General features: G+C 40.8%; 1 protein-coding gene and 1 non-coding gene across 2 annotated transcripts in view; one reads left to right on the top strand and one right to left on the bottom strand.

Annotated features, from left to right (window-relative positions):
* Nucleotides 1–371: 371 nt before the first annotated feature.
* LOC6042040 (odorant receptor coreceptor) overlaps nt 372–15,248 on the top strand; it is a 34,230-nt gene continuing 19,353 nt past the window's right edge. The window contains exons 1-5 of the mRNA XM_038262672.1: nt 372–1,024; nt 5,098–5,536; nt 6,234–6,394; nt 12,933–13,031; nt 13,230–13,347. Coding sequence (XP_038118600.1) covers nt 5,098–5,536; nt 6,234–6,394; nt 12,933–13,031; nt 13,230–13,347 — 817 coding nt within the window. The 5' untranslated portion in view covers nt 372–1,024. The remainder of the gene's footprint in view (nt 1,025–5,097; nt 5,537–6,233; nt 6,395–12,932; nt 13,032–13,229; nt 13,348–15,248) is intronic.
* Trnaa-agc lies at nt 6,712–6,784 on the bottom strand. Its single transcript has one exon. It is a non-coding gene; the product is annotated as a tRNA-Ala (tRNA).

Genomic DNA, 15,248 nt, shown 5'->3' with positions numbered 1-15,248 from the left:
AAAAATTAGATACCTTCTTCTACTCGGGAGCCACGCTTTCGGAGATATTAAATTTTGTATCACTGGGCGGGCTGCTGCCACCACCAACCGAACCGGCAAGCCAGCTACCACGAACCACGGGAACGGGTACTGTGGGAAAACCGTGACCACGGAAAGTCTACCGGGAACATCTGCCGGACTCCGTTGTCCGGTGGGATGGGAACGGTGTCTCTAATTGCTGGTCTGGCTTACCTGTATCTGGGGGAAGGAGGGCAATAAGGGGAACCGGCCCGGAACCCCATTCGGCCACGTATGATGCCAAGGTGGCCACGTATGTCCCACGAGGACACGTGCCCTTGTCCGCGGCGGCCAAGGAAGTCGGAGGGCCAGTTTCGAGACAAGAAGCTGTCAATTGATTTCGACACGTTCACTCCGTCGGACGTGTCTGGACAGGTTCATCTTCGGAGTTTTTTGTTCCTTTACCTTTTTTTACTTGTTTCACTTTTCCTCAACCGATTCTTCTGCAAGTGACTTGTGCTCGTCAACGAAACCAGCGGAAGAAAATCTGTGAAGGCGAAAAAGTGGCCAGAAAAATTGCCAAGAAAAACATTCCTCATTTTTTTTGTTCGGGTGGGTGAAATGACAGTGGCTGTGAAGGAAGAATCCACAATCTGGGTGGATAAACATTATCCTTTCACAGATTTGGCGTCCTGAGCAAACACGAGCCAGCGAAAAGTGGCACATTTTCGGTTGGTGCAGTGACATCTTTTTTGCTACCCCCTTAGGGGAAAATGAGTGGCAATAAGTTAATTAAAGAAAAACAATACCAGCTTGAAGAACAAGTGGCGCGTGGGTGTTGCAATTGTTGGATAAATTAAGATCGGAAACGTACTGAAAAGTTGAAGATTCGTCATTGAAAAGAGGAAAAAAAGCAATTTCAGTGGAGAAAAATCGAAGTTGGATTAATCGTTGGATTACCAGTGTGGTTTTGTAAAATCGTTAGCAAATTTATTTTGTTTGGAACAGTTTCACAAAAATAATCAAGGTAAAGCCATTCTCTGTTTATGTTGCAACTTTCAGGTGTTTAGAAAAATACACTTTCATGACACAGTAAAAATGCGATGTTAGATAAGATATTTTTTGAGCTGAGTCTTTTTTTAACAATTGCTAAAATGAGGATCGATTCAATTAAAATTAAACTTATTTATTTATTTCATTTTCATAGAGTTTGTTTAGAAAAATGTTCGATATTATTCAAGCTTCCAAAATATACATATTTTTTTGGAGATAATAACAAAACTAATCAATCCATGAAAGATTTTTAAAATAGTGTCGTAGTACAAAAACGCGAGAAAGGAATTGATATTAATGCTGTAACTTAGCCAATGTTTTTAATCATGTCATTTTTTAGGGGTCAACTATGGCTTTGTTTTTTACTAACATTTCCTATATTTTAAGTAAAAAAATGTATGAAGTAAATTTTCTAGTGTCCCAGACTATGCCCCTACGCACTTTTTTACAAAATAAATGATAGTACAGTAAATCTTTCCCAGTTCCTGAGGGGAACACCCTTGAAGAGTATCGGGGCCGGCATTTACAAAGCGGATTCAGTGGCAATTTCATTCTAAACTTAATGTTAACATGTTAAGGTTAATGCTAACATTCCTCCCTAAGGTGTCGTGATAAGGTCCAGTTTGTGACAATACACTTCCCTTTACTAAGCAATCGATTCCAGAAGGAAAAAGATCACCAGTTGTGTTGATCCGAGCCGGGATTTGAGCCCCGATCTACCGCTTACGAGGCGGAAGCGTTACCACTGGGCTATGTGGCTCGGTCAAATCTAAAAGAAGAGTTAGAGTGAAAAACAAAAATTTGAACGCATTTCGCTAGCTTTGAAAATGTAAAAGAGCAATTCCAGCTCAAATCAGGAATTTTTCTGGTACTTTTGTACCCGACCCTCTCCGATTTCAATGAAACTTTGTAGACGTGTTATCCTAGGCCTATATAAGCCATTTTTGTACTTGAAAATGATATTTGAGAAGGGCGTATGTTATCTTGATATTTTTGTATTCGTTAATTTAAAAATTACTGTACCTCGAAGGCGTTGCATTGTACCAAAAAGTGGTCAAATACAAACTTGTAGGAAATTGGACGGGCTTTCTGAAAAAAAAAATACACTGAAAGAAAAATACACGCCAATTCTATGGGTTTTTCCATTTTTATGTTAAAAAGTTAAATTTTGAGGTGATCTCACGATTTTTTTTCGTTCAAAATTTTTGAGGTAATAGCCTAAAATGTTACAAAAAGACTCACGAAAAATGCAGGATGATATGTCTCTCCTAACAAAATACAATTTAAATACATTTACTCTTTTTTCAACATTTTTATTTTTAAACCCGCAGTATCTTCGCAAGGATTGGACTTAGGACAATGGTCAATATGGATACTGTTATGTAAAATTGTCTGGAAAATCGATGCCTACTATCGGTTTTTGAAAATTTTGACGTTTAGACCACTTTTCAAAAAAAACAGTTTCAGTAAATGATTTTTGTATTTTCTAGGAGAGACAAACCTTCCTGCAGGCTATTTCCTCAAAAATTTTGAACGAAAAAAAAAAATCGTGGCATCACCTTAAAATTTAACTTGTAAACATAAAAATTGAAAAATCTCAAAGAATTGGCGTGTATTTTTCTTTCAGTGTATCTTTTTCAGAAAGCCCGTCCAATTTCCTACAAGTTTGTCTTTGACCACTTTTGGTACGATGTAAAGCCTTCGAGATACAATCATTTTTAAATTACAGAATACAAAAATATCAAAATAACATACGCCCTTCTCAAATGTCATTTTCGAGTACAATTGGCTCCATATACACAAAAATGGCTTATATAGGCCTAGGATAACATGTCTACAAAGTTTCATTGAAATCGGAGAGGGTAGGGTACAGAATGCTCTTAAAGGACCATCCATAAATCACGTGGATACTTTTTTTTAATCTCAAACCCTTCCCCCTCTCCCTCGTGGACAATTTCTGAACAAAACAAATCTTTTGTGTATGGAACGTGGACAAAGGCTTTCCCCCTCCCCTAAAGTGTACATGTGGTCTATCGATGGTCCCTAAATGGTGAATACTTTATATTCACTTTAAAACTCTTGAAAATTATGAAATTTCATCTTTATCTAACTCCCAAAATTCTTAAAAATATATTAACAATATTGACCAATTTTAGAAGCATTGGACAGACCAAAAAGTTACTTCCCGTGAAGAAACAAAAAAAAAGGTTAAATAAGATAACATTTTTATGAGTAATTTTTGAATGCTAATTAAAAATTAAATTGTTTTGGCAAATGAAAACATGTATAAACGGGAAAAGCTTAACAAATCATTTACTAAAATACTTCGATGGGAAGCGATACAAAAAAATTAAAACATAGAAGAATCTTTTTAAAAAGATTTAGATTTTAGTGAATTCGCTATCAAGCGCGATTAGGGCGCTGACCACGGGGACGCGCTGTCTTGTTTTTGCATGCTCATTTTCATTTCTTTTGTGTCGCTGTTTGTGTGCTTGGGTGTATGTTATTATATATAGGTGATGGGATTTTATTATATGATCATTATATTGCATTATTATATTTAATTAATTATATAACCACACTATATTTTACACTTAACACATTATACAAAACACATATAAAACTGTAAACAGGAGCGTTTGGTACGGTATGTCCACGCATCCTTCCTCCCCTGTAGATTCTGTGAAATGTGATCCGTTCTAAGAATCCTCTCTGCGGTAAACACAACAATTTTTGCAATGCATTTTCGTGTGTTCTCGGATGTACTGCAATTATTAATAATCACAAGAAAAGTGCTTGGGGCGTAATCTAATCACAAGACTTTCCAGCATGCTTTCATCGGACTGGCTACGTTTGTGTTGGATTAGATTAGATTAGATTAGATTAGATTAGGGAATTCGCTATCAAGCGCATTCAATTTTTAACGGCAAAAAAAAAATTTGTGGCATGCCAATTTCAGAACAATCGAGTTTTACTTTACTTTAAAACTTTATTGAAATAAAAACAAAAAAATGATTTTTTAGAACAATTGTGTACAGTAAAAGTACTGAAAAATGGCAGTAGTTCAACATACAAATTACAGCCCCCTGAAACTAAATATTAACTGCAAAAAAATGGTCACCTTTGTGAAATTTTGAAGCAGAAATCACGATGCATTTCTTTTATTTCACTGAGATTTCAAAAATTTTATTTGCTAAAATATTTCCAAAACATCGCACAAACATTTACAATCAAAGCTTTTTGCTGGATCACAATCAACTATTTTCAATTTGTAAAAAATTAATGAACAATGTCTTAAATGTCTACATGTCGAAAATCGCATAACTTCAAGTTACAGAAAATTTATTAAAATATGATTTTTCATCACTCCTGAAAGTTTCATGAAGATATTTCATGATTTAACTAAGTAAGAGACGATTTAAGCTTATTTTTTCCATGCGCAAAGGAAACTGTCAAACTTTTTTAACGTTTTACTCTAAACACCGAGTTGATTTACGGGTGCCACGATATCCCGAGATGGGATGGACCAAATTGACTGAAATTTGGGGTGAAGACTCTCAAGCCATATCATCCCGTGTGCATGACGAAGCCTTCGTCATGCACACAGGACCGCATTAACGAGTCTTCACCTAAATTTTGAGCCGATTTGGCCAAAGCAGTGTTGAGATATCGTGGCACCCGGTTTTTGAAACTGCTAACGTCAAATAGCTAAATCTTGGCAAACGTCTTCAAATTTATTTTGTTAAAGGATGAAAATGTGTATATTAATGTCCTGCAAAAAGATTAAAAAAAAAGTGTAAATGTGAGCTCATACTTACCTCCGACATTTTTGACGATGTGTAACCCCTTAAAGGCAAATTTCGTCTCGAGAAATCGACTTGAAAAGTTTAATTTATTTTTCAAAAATATAAATTAAATCCGTTTCCGGTTTTCGTAGAGAATATCTCTTTTAAATTATGATCTATTATCTTCAACATAAAAAAATATATATCGAACAGAACTGCTAACAAAACCATACCCTTGATTGATTTTTCCCATCCCCCGCAGATGAACGTCCAGCCGACCAAGTACCAGGGCCTGGTGGCCGACTTGATGCCCAACATCCGGCTGATGCAGGGCGTCGGCCACTTTCTGTTCCGCTACGTCACCGGGCCCATCTTCATCCGCAAGCTGTACTCGTGGTGGAACCTGACGATGATCCTGCTGCAGTTCTTCTCGATCGCGGCCAACCTGGTGATGAACACGGGCGACGTCAACGAGCTGACGGCGAACACGATCACGACGCTGTTCTTTGTGCACTCGGTCACGAAGTTTGTGTTCTTCGCCGTCAACGCCGAGGGCTTCTACCGGACGCTCGGCATCTGGAACAACCCGAACGCGCACCCGCTGTTTGCCGAGTCGGACGCCCGATACCACTCGATTGCCCTCGCCAAGATGCGGAAGCTGCTCGTCATGGTCATGACGACGACGGTGCTGTCGGTTGTCGGTAAGTTTCTGGAGTGGCATTTTTCTTGACTTCGGTATTGTAACAAATGTTTAGGAAAAACCCTTTCAAATTGACATTTTTGATGAACGTGGTCAAAAACTTGGAGACGGTTGAATCTATATATCGGTGAATTCTCAAACGATTTTTTGTGTCGTTTGATCTGGAAGGATGTCAAAAATCATCGCCACCAAAGTAGAGCCAGCATAGATGAATCTACACGGAGAAAAAAGTGTTCCCAAAATCGTGAACAAGCGTTCATAAAAATGGGAAACTCGAACAAAGTGTTCAAATCCCATGGTACGATTTTGAAAAACGTACCATGAAACTTGAACACTTTGTTCGAGGTTCCCATTTTCATGAACGCTTGTTCACGATTTTGGAAACTCTTTTTTCTCCATGGATGAGATCAATCACCCAAATCGATTGATATTTCACCGAGACACAGCTGGTTGAACCAAGTTCTTTAAACTCATATTTAAAAGTACATAAATGTTTTCAGCATAAACTTCATCAATTCATCAAGCTTTAGTAAAAAAAATCAAGAAATGCCCGTTTCAACAAATTTCCATTCCAAAAACAACCAATTCTAGGAAGCATTCATCCTACGTGAAATGCCATTCCCGGTGAAAATCCCTCTGCATAGCGAATCCCCGATTAATTTCACTTTCAAAACTTTCCCCCTCTTAACCAACACCAGCCTGGATCACGATCACGTTCTTCGGCGACAGCGTCAAGGGCGTCCTGGACAAGGAAACGAACGAAACGTACATCGTGGAAATTCCGAGGCTGCCCATCAAGGCCTGGTACCCGTGGGATGCGATGAGCGGCGCCGGATACGTTTTCTCCTTCATCTACCAGGTATGTAAATGTGAACGAGTGTGTTTGTGCAAGGATGTGGGTGCGATGGGAAAAGTTTTTCAATAACGTTTAGGTTTGGCTTGTTGACCGTCCAAACGCTGGGAAATAAAAGGTTCTTTGGTTAAGTGTATGCGGCAGTAAATAGGAAACTTTTAGTGATTACGCTTTGGCTAGGGTAAACGGTTTGGAAAGGATGTTACCTATAGACAAATATGGAGTTGACAAACTTCGAAGAATGTTCAAGGATACTGTGCTAATATGATAACTAGATAAACAAAATCAAGCATTTTTACAAAACATATCAAAACGACAAAATCTGGAGATGCCGGGTATCGATCCCGGTGCCTCTCACATGCTAAGCGAGCGCTCTACCATTTGAGCTACACCCCCTTGTGATTGATGATTATTCGGTATGTGATAAAATAGTTTATTTCGAGTATTATTTTTAATATTTTTTTTTCATTTTTAATTATTTCGAGAGTATGTTACATATCTGTGTTTGAACATTTATTTATTTTTTCAAATTATCAGCATCCAATTTTTTTTTAATTTAAAAAAAACTGAATAATTTATAACGAAACTAAAAGAACAGGTTAGGCACTGTTATTATCGTTGTGAAAATGTTTACTATTTACTTAAATTCCAAAGAGAAGGGGGTGTAGCTCAAATGGTAGTGCGCTCGCTTAGCATGTGAGAGGCACCGGGATCGATACCCGGCATCTCCACTAAGATTTTTTTATGTTTGAGACGTTCACGAGCATAAAATAGTATAACCAAAGGTTTTTTTTACATGTAACAAACGAATGAAAACAAAATACCTACACCCAAAACTGGCAGCGCTAGTCCGAGAGAACGATGGTCTCGAGTCGAGAGAATAGTGGTACCATTCACGGACGCAGAGAACACAGCTCGAGATGGGCGATAGAACTATTCTCTCGAGGTTCATTTGCAAAAAAAGTTCATCCGTCAAACAAAAAACCAAAAGTGTCGACAACGGGAATCGAACCAGAGACCTTTGACAAACCAATCCAATGACTTAGCTGCCTCGGCCACCACAGCTTGGTGACCATGGAGAAGTCAGAAGTCGATGTATGACACTTGTTGGAGATTTATTGATTCAACTAACGAATGAACTCATTTGTTATGATGGTGTGAGTTGGTACCATTATTCTATCGATTTTGGCACTGAGCCCTCAATAAATTTTGAGAGAACGATTATCTCGATTCTGAATTTTGGGTGTATTCCATGACATACCGATAACACACAAAAGTAACGAAACAAAACGAATACTTTTTGGAGGTGCCGGGTATCGATCCCGGTGCCTCTCACATGCTAAGCGAGCGATCTACCATTTGAGCTACACCCCCTTCTTGTTGCTTGTGAAAGGTATTTATTAAATTTTGCCCTTCATTGAAAATTTTGCTATTATACCTTGAAGGAGGGGGGTGGGGGGGGGGGAGGGGTTACCGTAGGTGTGACAAGATGTGACGAATGGGAGAGGGGGGATTTGCGAGACTGTGACGTCACGCTAGGTTTTTTGTATGATTACATAATATTAGTTCGAAACTTATTTATTTTTATTTTATCGTCACATTTTTTTTCAGCTGGAAGTTCAATATTTTGCAAACTCTTGCTTGATATAAATAAATGCTTTCAAAGTAGGGGGGCAGAATGACCCACTTAAGTCAAATGCGCCAAAAACTTTAGAAAAACACACAAATTTATGAATTCGGTGAAGTAGGCTTATGCTTTGGGATGTGTCCTTCAATGTCGTATACTTGGTTGATGAAAATTTTAGCCTAAAACTATTTTTGAGCCACTTTAAAAAAAGGTTTTTCGACTGCTTTTCCAGGGTGCGGGGCAGAATGGACCACCCTGCGGGGCAGAATGGGCCACCTTAGAAAACAAGCCATTTCGTCTAATATAACGTTCAAGGAGATAAGAAATGATTCAAGGAACCTTTCTAACATAGTTTCCATGAAGATAGACCATTTTTTATTAAAAATAGTCACTTACCAAAACAAACATTTTTGAAAATAGTCTTAATATGTTTTAATAAGACCCTATTTTTGCAAGTAAGCTTCAAAACAACTAAAAAATGAACTAATGTTGCATTAAACGTGATTTACGAAGCTACCACGAGTGAAATAATCCATTTAGCTCAAATTTCGTAACTTTTGATTGTTTTTATAAGGCAGGAAAAGGGTGGTCCATTCTGCCCCCAAGTGGATTTTTATTTAACACTTCCACCACCAAGCCTCTAAATGATTTGAAGGTTCCGTTGTTGTTTGTTTACCTCGGTAATAACATCTAGTAACATTATAAACATTGAACAAACTTTTTCGAACAATCCAATTTTTCAGAAAGCTTATTTAAAATCCTCGAAATAAACACCATTTGCGTGTTGTTTTTTTTTTTTTTTAATAAATTTACTTTTTTGCTCAGAATTCTAAAAATACAATGAATTCAAACGTGGTTTTCGGTTTGGTGATGTTATTTGACGACCTTTATAAGACCCTTGCCTTACAGTTGGTCTAAATCAATTCTCCATTCTGCCCCCCTGCCCTTAGATACATAGCTGTTAAAAACAGTTTTCAAGATATATTTAAACTTGAATGTTTTACGAGGTCTTCTAATTTTTTAAAGTTACAAAACTGTTTTTTTTATATCGCAATGTTAATTAAAAAAAATGAATAATTAGACAACATGATTTTTTTCATATTAAAATTGCCAAAAAATACCAAAATTATGAGAGTTTAAATATATAAAAACTATGAAATATCCCATCGAAATCAAGAGGGGGAGGGGAGTCTGGCAAAATGTGACGTACTTTTTGAGAGGGGGGGGTCAACCATGCGTGGAAAAGTGTGACATAGGAGGGAGGGGGGTGGGTTAATTTTGGCCGATTTTGCGTGACATACTTTATGGATGACGCCTTGACTGCTGTTTCGAGAAAAACGCGTAAAACCATTCGTGTAGCACTCAAATGTTTGGCCGATATCGAAGATTTTGTTTTAATACGGTGTGCGTATTTAAAAACACTATTTAATCAAAGTAGCCAATTTTTCGTTTATTCTGCGGTTAAAATCAGCATTTGGCGAAACATTTTGGCTAATATGTGACATTTGTGAGTATTTTTTAAGATTTTTTTTAAACGCCTGTGGGGACGCTAATTTATAGCCGACGTCCTCGCAGTCACGACGATGAACTCGACCCGATGACGGCTGTCCGATGAAAGAGGCAGACGCTGCTCGCCGCTTTTGACAGCTCGTGGATGCGAGCGTAACATAGTGAAGGGGCACATAATCAACAAGCACAGTACGCACCCACACATCTTCCCCCTTCTCCTTAAAAAAAAAAAAAAAATGCACAACCAACAGTATAGAGTTATCTACGTGCGCATGTATTGCGTGTACGTACACGATGGATTTTTAGGTTAAAATTTGTGGTCGCCAGCAAAAACAAATGGCGTGCTAGTGTGCGTAAGATCGGGCTTAGATAGCTCTATTGACCTGTGTTGCAATGAGTGATAGACGAATCCAGTTTGAAATGGCCGCTAGGTGGCCAATGGTGTTAGAAATGACAGCTTCCATGTATTTGAATATGGGAGCTCAGGAAAACTCAATTTTTAAGCAATAAAATGATTATTTATGATAAAAAGTATTGATTGATTAGGTGCACAAAATGTGTCTAGAATATTATTAAAATAAAAACTATTCGAAAAATTTGCAATCGAGATAAGTACATCATTCGACTCAGCAGGAATTTTGGGCACCAAAAATATATAGTTTTAATATGTTAAGTATTTTATTTTAAAAGAAAATTAACAAAAAGTATGAAAATCGAGACATTTAGAATGGGAGCTGTCAAATCACTCACCATCAAAAAGCAGCGTTGAGCTTTCGCTGGATTTGTCTATAGCAGTAGTTGTCATTTGATGATCTCTGTACCAAAACATCAGAGAGTATAGCACGCTGAGTCATTCAATCTCTCCGAAAACTGCAATGAAAGAACGCGAGACGGCGATTAAGAGCCGACCACGCATGACGTATCCACTTTTTATACCTATTCCAAGCATGATCTTTCAGGGGTTCCTCACACGCCAGGTTAACCTTTCAGTACAAGATCACAAGTCGTTGCGGCCTTTCAGTGAGATCACAAGCCAGAAAAGCCTTTCAGTGAGAGATCACAAGCCGTTGATGTCTTCCGCGAGCTCACAAGCCAGACAGGCCTTTCAGTGAGTGTTCGCCAGTGGTTGCGGCCTTTCAGTGAGACCACAAGCCAGAGGGGCCTTTCAGTGAGAGATCACAAGCCGTTGATGTCTTCCGCGAGCTCACAAGCCAGACAGGCCTTTCAGTGAGTGTTCGCCAGTCGTTGCGGCCTTTCAGTGAGATCACAAGCCAGAGGGGCCTTTCAGTGAGAGATCACAAGCCGTTGATGTCTTCCGCGAGCTCACAAGCCAGACAGGCCTTTCAGTGAGTGTTCGCCAGTCGTTGCGGCCTTTCAGTGAGATCACAAGCCAGAGGGGCCTTTCAGTGAGAGATCACAAGCCGTTGATGTCTTCCGCGAGCTCACAAGCCAGACAGGCCTTTCAGTGAGTGTTCGCCAGTCGTTGCGGCCTTTCAGTGAGATCACAAGCCAGAGGGGCCTTTCAGTGAGAGATCACAAGCCGTTGATGTCTTCCGCGAGCTCACAAGCCAGACAGGCCTTTCAGTGAGTGTTCGCCAGTCGTTGCGGCCTTTCAGTGAGATCACAAGCCAGAGGGGCCTTTCAGTGAGAGATCACAAGCCGTTGATGTCTTCCGCGAGCTCACAAGCCAGACAGGCCTTTCAGTGAGTGTTCGCCAGTCGTTGCGGCCTTTCAGTGAGATCACAAGCCAGAGGGGCCTTTCAGTGAGAGATCACAAGCCGTTGATGTCTTCCGCTGAACTCACAAGCTACAGTGGATATTCACAAGCTAAATGTGAACATCCACAAACCTCCTCTTCAACAAGCCTTCCAGTGAACATCCACAAGCCATCTCCATGCTAGGTATGAGTGTACAAATCTCTTTCGTCTCAAGCCTTACAGTGAATATTCACAAGCCATCTCCTCTTGCATCTCCTCCTCTTCCCCAAAGAAATTAAAAAAAGAAGTTCGACCGCTTTTTACACAGCTCACCTTTTAATCTTCTGTAATTATTAACCGAAAGCTTTAAAAGCATAGCAGAAATAACATCTTGTTCTTAAATTTTCTGATACAAAAAGTTCGAAATCATACTTAGTACTGCAGACAAAATAACAAGTATTGTACAGACATTGGAAAATCTGGCATTACTTCCAAAAAAATATCAACATAAAATTTTCTTCCTCTTTCTCGCAGTTCAACTTTTTTCAGTCTCCCGCTCCCTTGTTTCTTTTCCCTTTCTTCAACAACTTCAAATCAGCAAAACAATCCATGCAAATGATGCTTAAAATAAAATCAAAACATCAGCCGCAAAATCCGCACTCTCCGCGCGGCAGCCCCTCCCTCAATTTTATTTTTTTATTAGCAGCAATCGGTCGATCCTCTTCACAGCCAAAAATCTGCTTTTTTCACTCACCTGTCACGCACCGCGCTGGGGCTACACCAAAATCACTGGATTCAAGCGAGAACAAAAAAAAATACCTCTTCTGGCAGGATTCGCCATTGTGGGGACGCTAATTTATAGCCGACGTCCTCGCAGTCACGACGATGAACTCGACCCGATGACGGCTGTCCGATGAAAGAGGCAGACGCTGCTCGCCGCTTTTGACAGCTCGTGGATGCGAGCGTAACATAGTGAAGGGGCACATAATCAACAAGCACAGTACGCACCCACACAACGCCGTTGAACTCTCTTATAGTCAATCACCCAAAATGTTACCTCTTTTCATTGCAACAGCTCTTAGAATTGACTTAGAATTGACGTCCTAAGCCATTTTTCAGGATTACTGTTTCATTTTTTTTTTCTAAATAAATAGCCAATAAACTTGTTTTTCTTATTATATGACATTTTAATATGTTCAATTTTAACAATAAATTGGTGGTATATGAAAATTTGTCATCATAAACATTGCAAATATGCGTAAATTTGTAAAAAAACATTTTCAATTTTTGTTTATCAGGGGTGACAATGGGTCGGGGAGTGAGATCGGATTACACATAGTTCTGCATTTTTGTATGTCCCAATTTCACACTTCAGACCCAATCACCCCGGCTGATTGCTGAAATTCTTCTAAATTAAATTTATCCAAGTAAAAATCAACCGTTTTATTTTGAATATTTTGTATTTTTTATTCCAATTGAGCAAATTTGTTTTTTTTTAAATATGTTTAAGGCTCATTTTTATTACAATGAATCTCACTAGCTAATACCAACTCCACTGAAAACACGCTGTTTGCTGTCCTTTCAAGCGATGTTTTACAGCAAATTCCTTCAGCTAAAACGAGTTGCCATAATATCTCACCCCATCCAGTAAATCTCGTCTCACTAGCCTATTTTTCTTCTCTCCACCCACCGCCTCCAACGCGTGTGACAGGCGTATTTCCTGCTGTTCTCGATGTGCCAAGCCAACCTGGCCGACGTCCTGTTCTGCTCCTGGCTGCTCTTCGCCTGCGAACAGCTCCAGCACCTGAAGGTAAGTTCTGATCAGCAGCACCGATGACGCTTAGGGGGGAGGCACGAAATTAATTTCAATCTCCATCATTCTTCATTCCGGTGCATTTAACTTTTCATTCCGGGCTTGTTCTCGCGCGCGATAGGTCATCGGGGCTTTTCTCCTTTCTTTTTAACCACTTTTTTTTTGCTACCCTTCTCCGACTCACTTTTTCATCAGGGAATTATGCGTCCCCTGATGGAGCTTTCCGCCTCGCTGGACACCTACCGACCCAACTCGGCCGCCCTGTTCCGTGCCATTTCCGCCGGGTCCAAATCGGAGCTGATTCTGAACGAAGGTGAGTGGGACCGCCGTTTGCTAAGTGTTTGAGGGGGGAGGAAACGATCCGAACTGGAGAGATCATATTTTTTTTTAATTTGAAAAAATATTTTCAATTCCGAATTAAAAAAAGAACATCGAAATTATTTATAGTTAATAAAAAAATGTTTAAAATCAAAAGAAGCATTCTTTTAATAACTTCAAAATATTATTGAAAACAAAAGTAAATTTCAAAATAGATTATTATAAAAGATAATTTAAAATAAAGTTTCAAGAAAGCTTATATTTAGTTGAATGCTTACTTTACTTTACTTTTACTGCTCGTACAACCTCCGGGTCATGAGCTGTCTCCAGATGCGTTGCCATCTAACTCGGTCCTGGGCTGCTTCTCTCCAATTCCGCTGCGGAACTCCCACACTTTCCAGATCTTCCTCCACTTGGTTCAACCACCTTGCTCGTTGCGCCCCCCTCCGCCGCGTTCCAACCGGCTCCGAATTGAACACCAACTTCACCGGATTGATAGTCTGGTTCGGTTGGCGCGCATCCAGCGCGTCCGGCATTCTCGCGACGTGTCCGGCCCACCTGATCCGGCCAGCCTTGGCGACCTTCCGAATACTTGGCTTGCCGTAGAGTTGCGCCAGCTCGTGGTTCATCCTTCTCCTCCATACAGTGTTCTCACGCACGCCGCCAAAGATCGTCCTAAGCACTCGCCGTTCGAAAACTTCAAGCGCTTGCAAGTCCTCCTCGAGCATCGTCCACGTCTCGTGCCCGTAGAGAACGACCGGTCTTATCAGCGTTTCGTACATGGTGCACTTTGTACGCCGGGAAAGATGACCAGACCGTAGGGTCTTGTGGAGTCCGTAGTAGGCACGACTACCGGTGATGATGCGCCTCCGAATTTCTCTGCTGCAGTTGTTGTCCGACGTTACCAATGATCCGAGGTACACAAACTCCTCCACGACCTCGAACTCGTCGCCGTCGATCGTCACGCTCGGTCCTATGCGAGCCCTAAGGGACTCGGTTCCTCCTGCCAGCAGATATTTCGTCTTCGCAACATTCACCTTCAATCCAACCTTATCCGCTTCCCGCTTCAATTCGGTGTACCGCTTAGCCACCTCCTCGAACGTCCTGCCGACAATGTCCATGTCGTCGGCATAGCAGATGAACTGGCTGGACCGGTTGATAATCGTGCCCCGCATGTTGAAGCCCGCTCGCCTCATGACACCTTCAAGCCCAATGTTGAAACAGAGGCCGGAGATACCGTCGCCTTGTCGCAGTCCCTTGCGCGATTCGATCGGGTCGGACATCGCTCCCGAAATCTTCACGCTGCACCGTGCACCATCCATCGTTGATTTCACCAGTCTGATCAGCTTCCCGGGAAAGCCGTTCTCGTACATGATCTTCCATAGCTCATCGCGATCGACCGAGTCGTACGCGGCTTTGAAATCGATGAATAGGTGGTGCGTCGGGATCTGGTACTCGCGACACTTTTGGAGGATTTGGCGTAACAAAAGATTTGGTCCGTCGTCGATTTCCTCCACAAAACCGGCTTGGTACGTCCCAACGAAATCCTTTGCTCGCTCTGACAGACGACAGAAGATGATCTGCGACAGCACTTTGTAGGCCGCGTTGAGAATAGTGATGGCTCGATAGTTCTCACATTCCAACTTGTCCCCCTTCTTGTAGATCGGGCATATTACTCCCTCTTTCCACTCCTCCGGTAGCTGTTCTGTGTCCCAGACCTTGACTATCAGCCGGTGTAGGCAGGCCGCCAGCTTGTCCGGGCCCATCTTGATGAGTTCAGCACCGATACCATCCTTACCCGCTGCTTTGTTGTTCTTCAGCTTCTTGATGGCATCCTTAACTTCCCTCATCGTGGGTGCTGGCTCGTCCCCGCCGTCCACCATACCGCTGACGTCG

The sequence above is a fragment of the Culex quinquefasciatus genome, chromosome 3, assembly GCF_015732765.1.
Source record: "Culex quinquefasciatus strain JHB chromosome 3, VPISU_Cqui_1.0_pri_paternal, whole genome shotgun sequence".
Lineage (NCBI taxonomy): Eukaryota > Metazoa > Arthropoda > Insecta > Diptera > Culicidae > Culex > Culex quinquefasciatus.
Note: the sequence above shows the minus strand (reverse complement) of the source record. Positions and strands in the feature narration are given on the sequence as shown.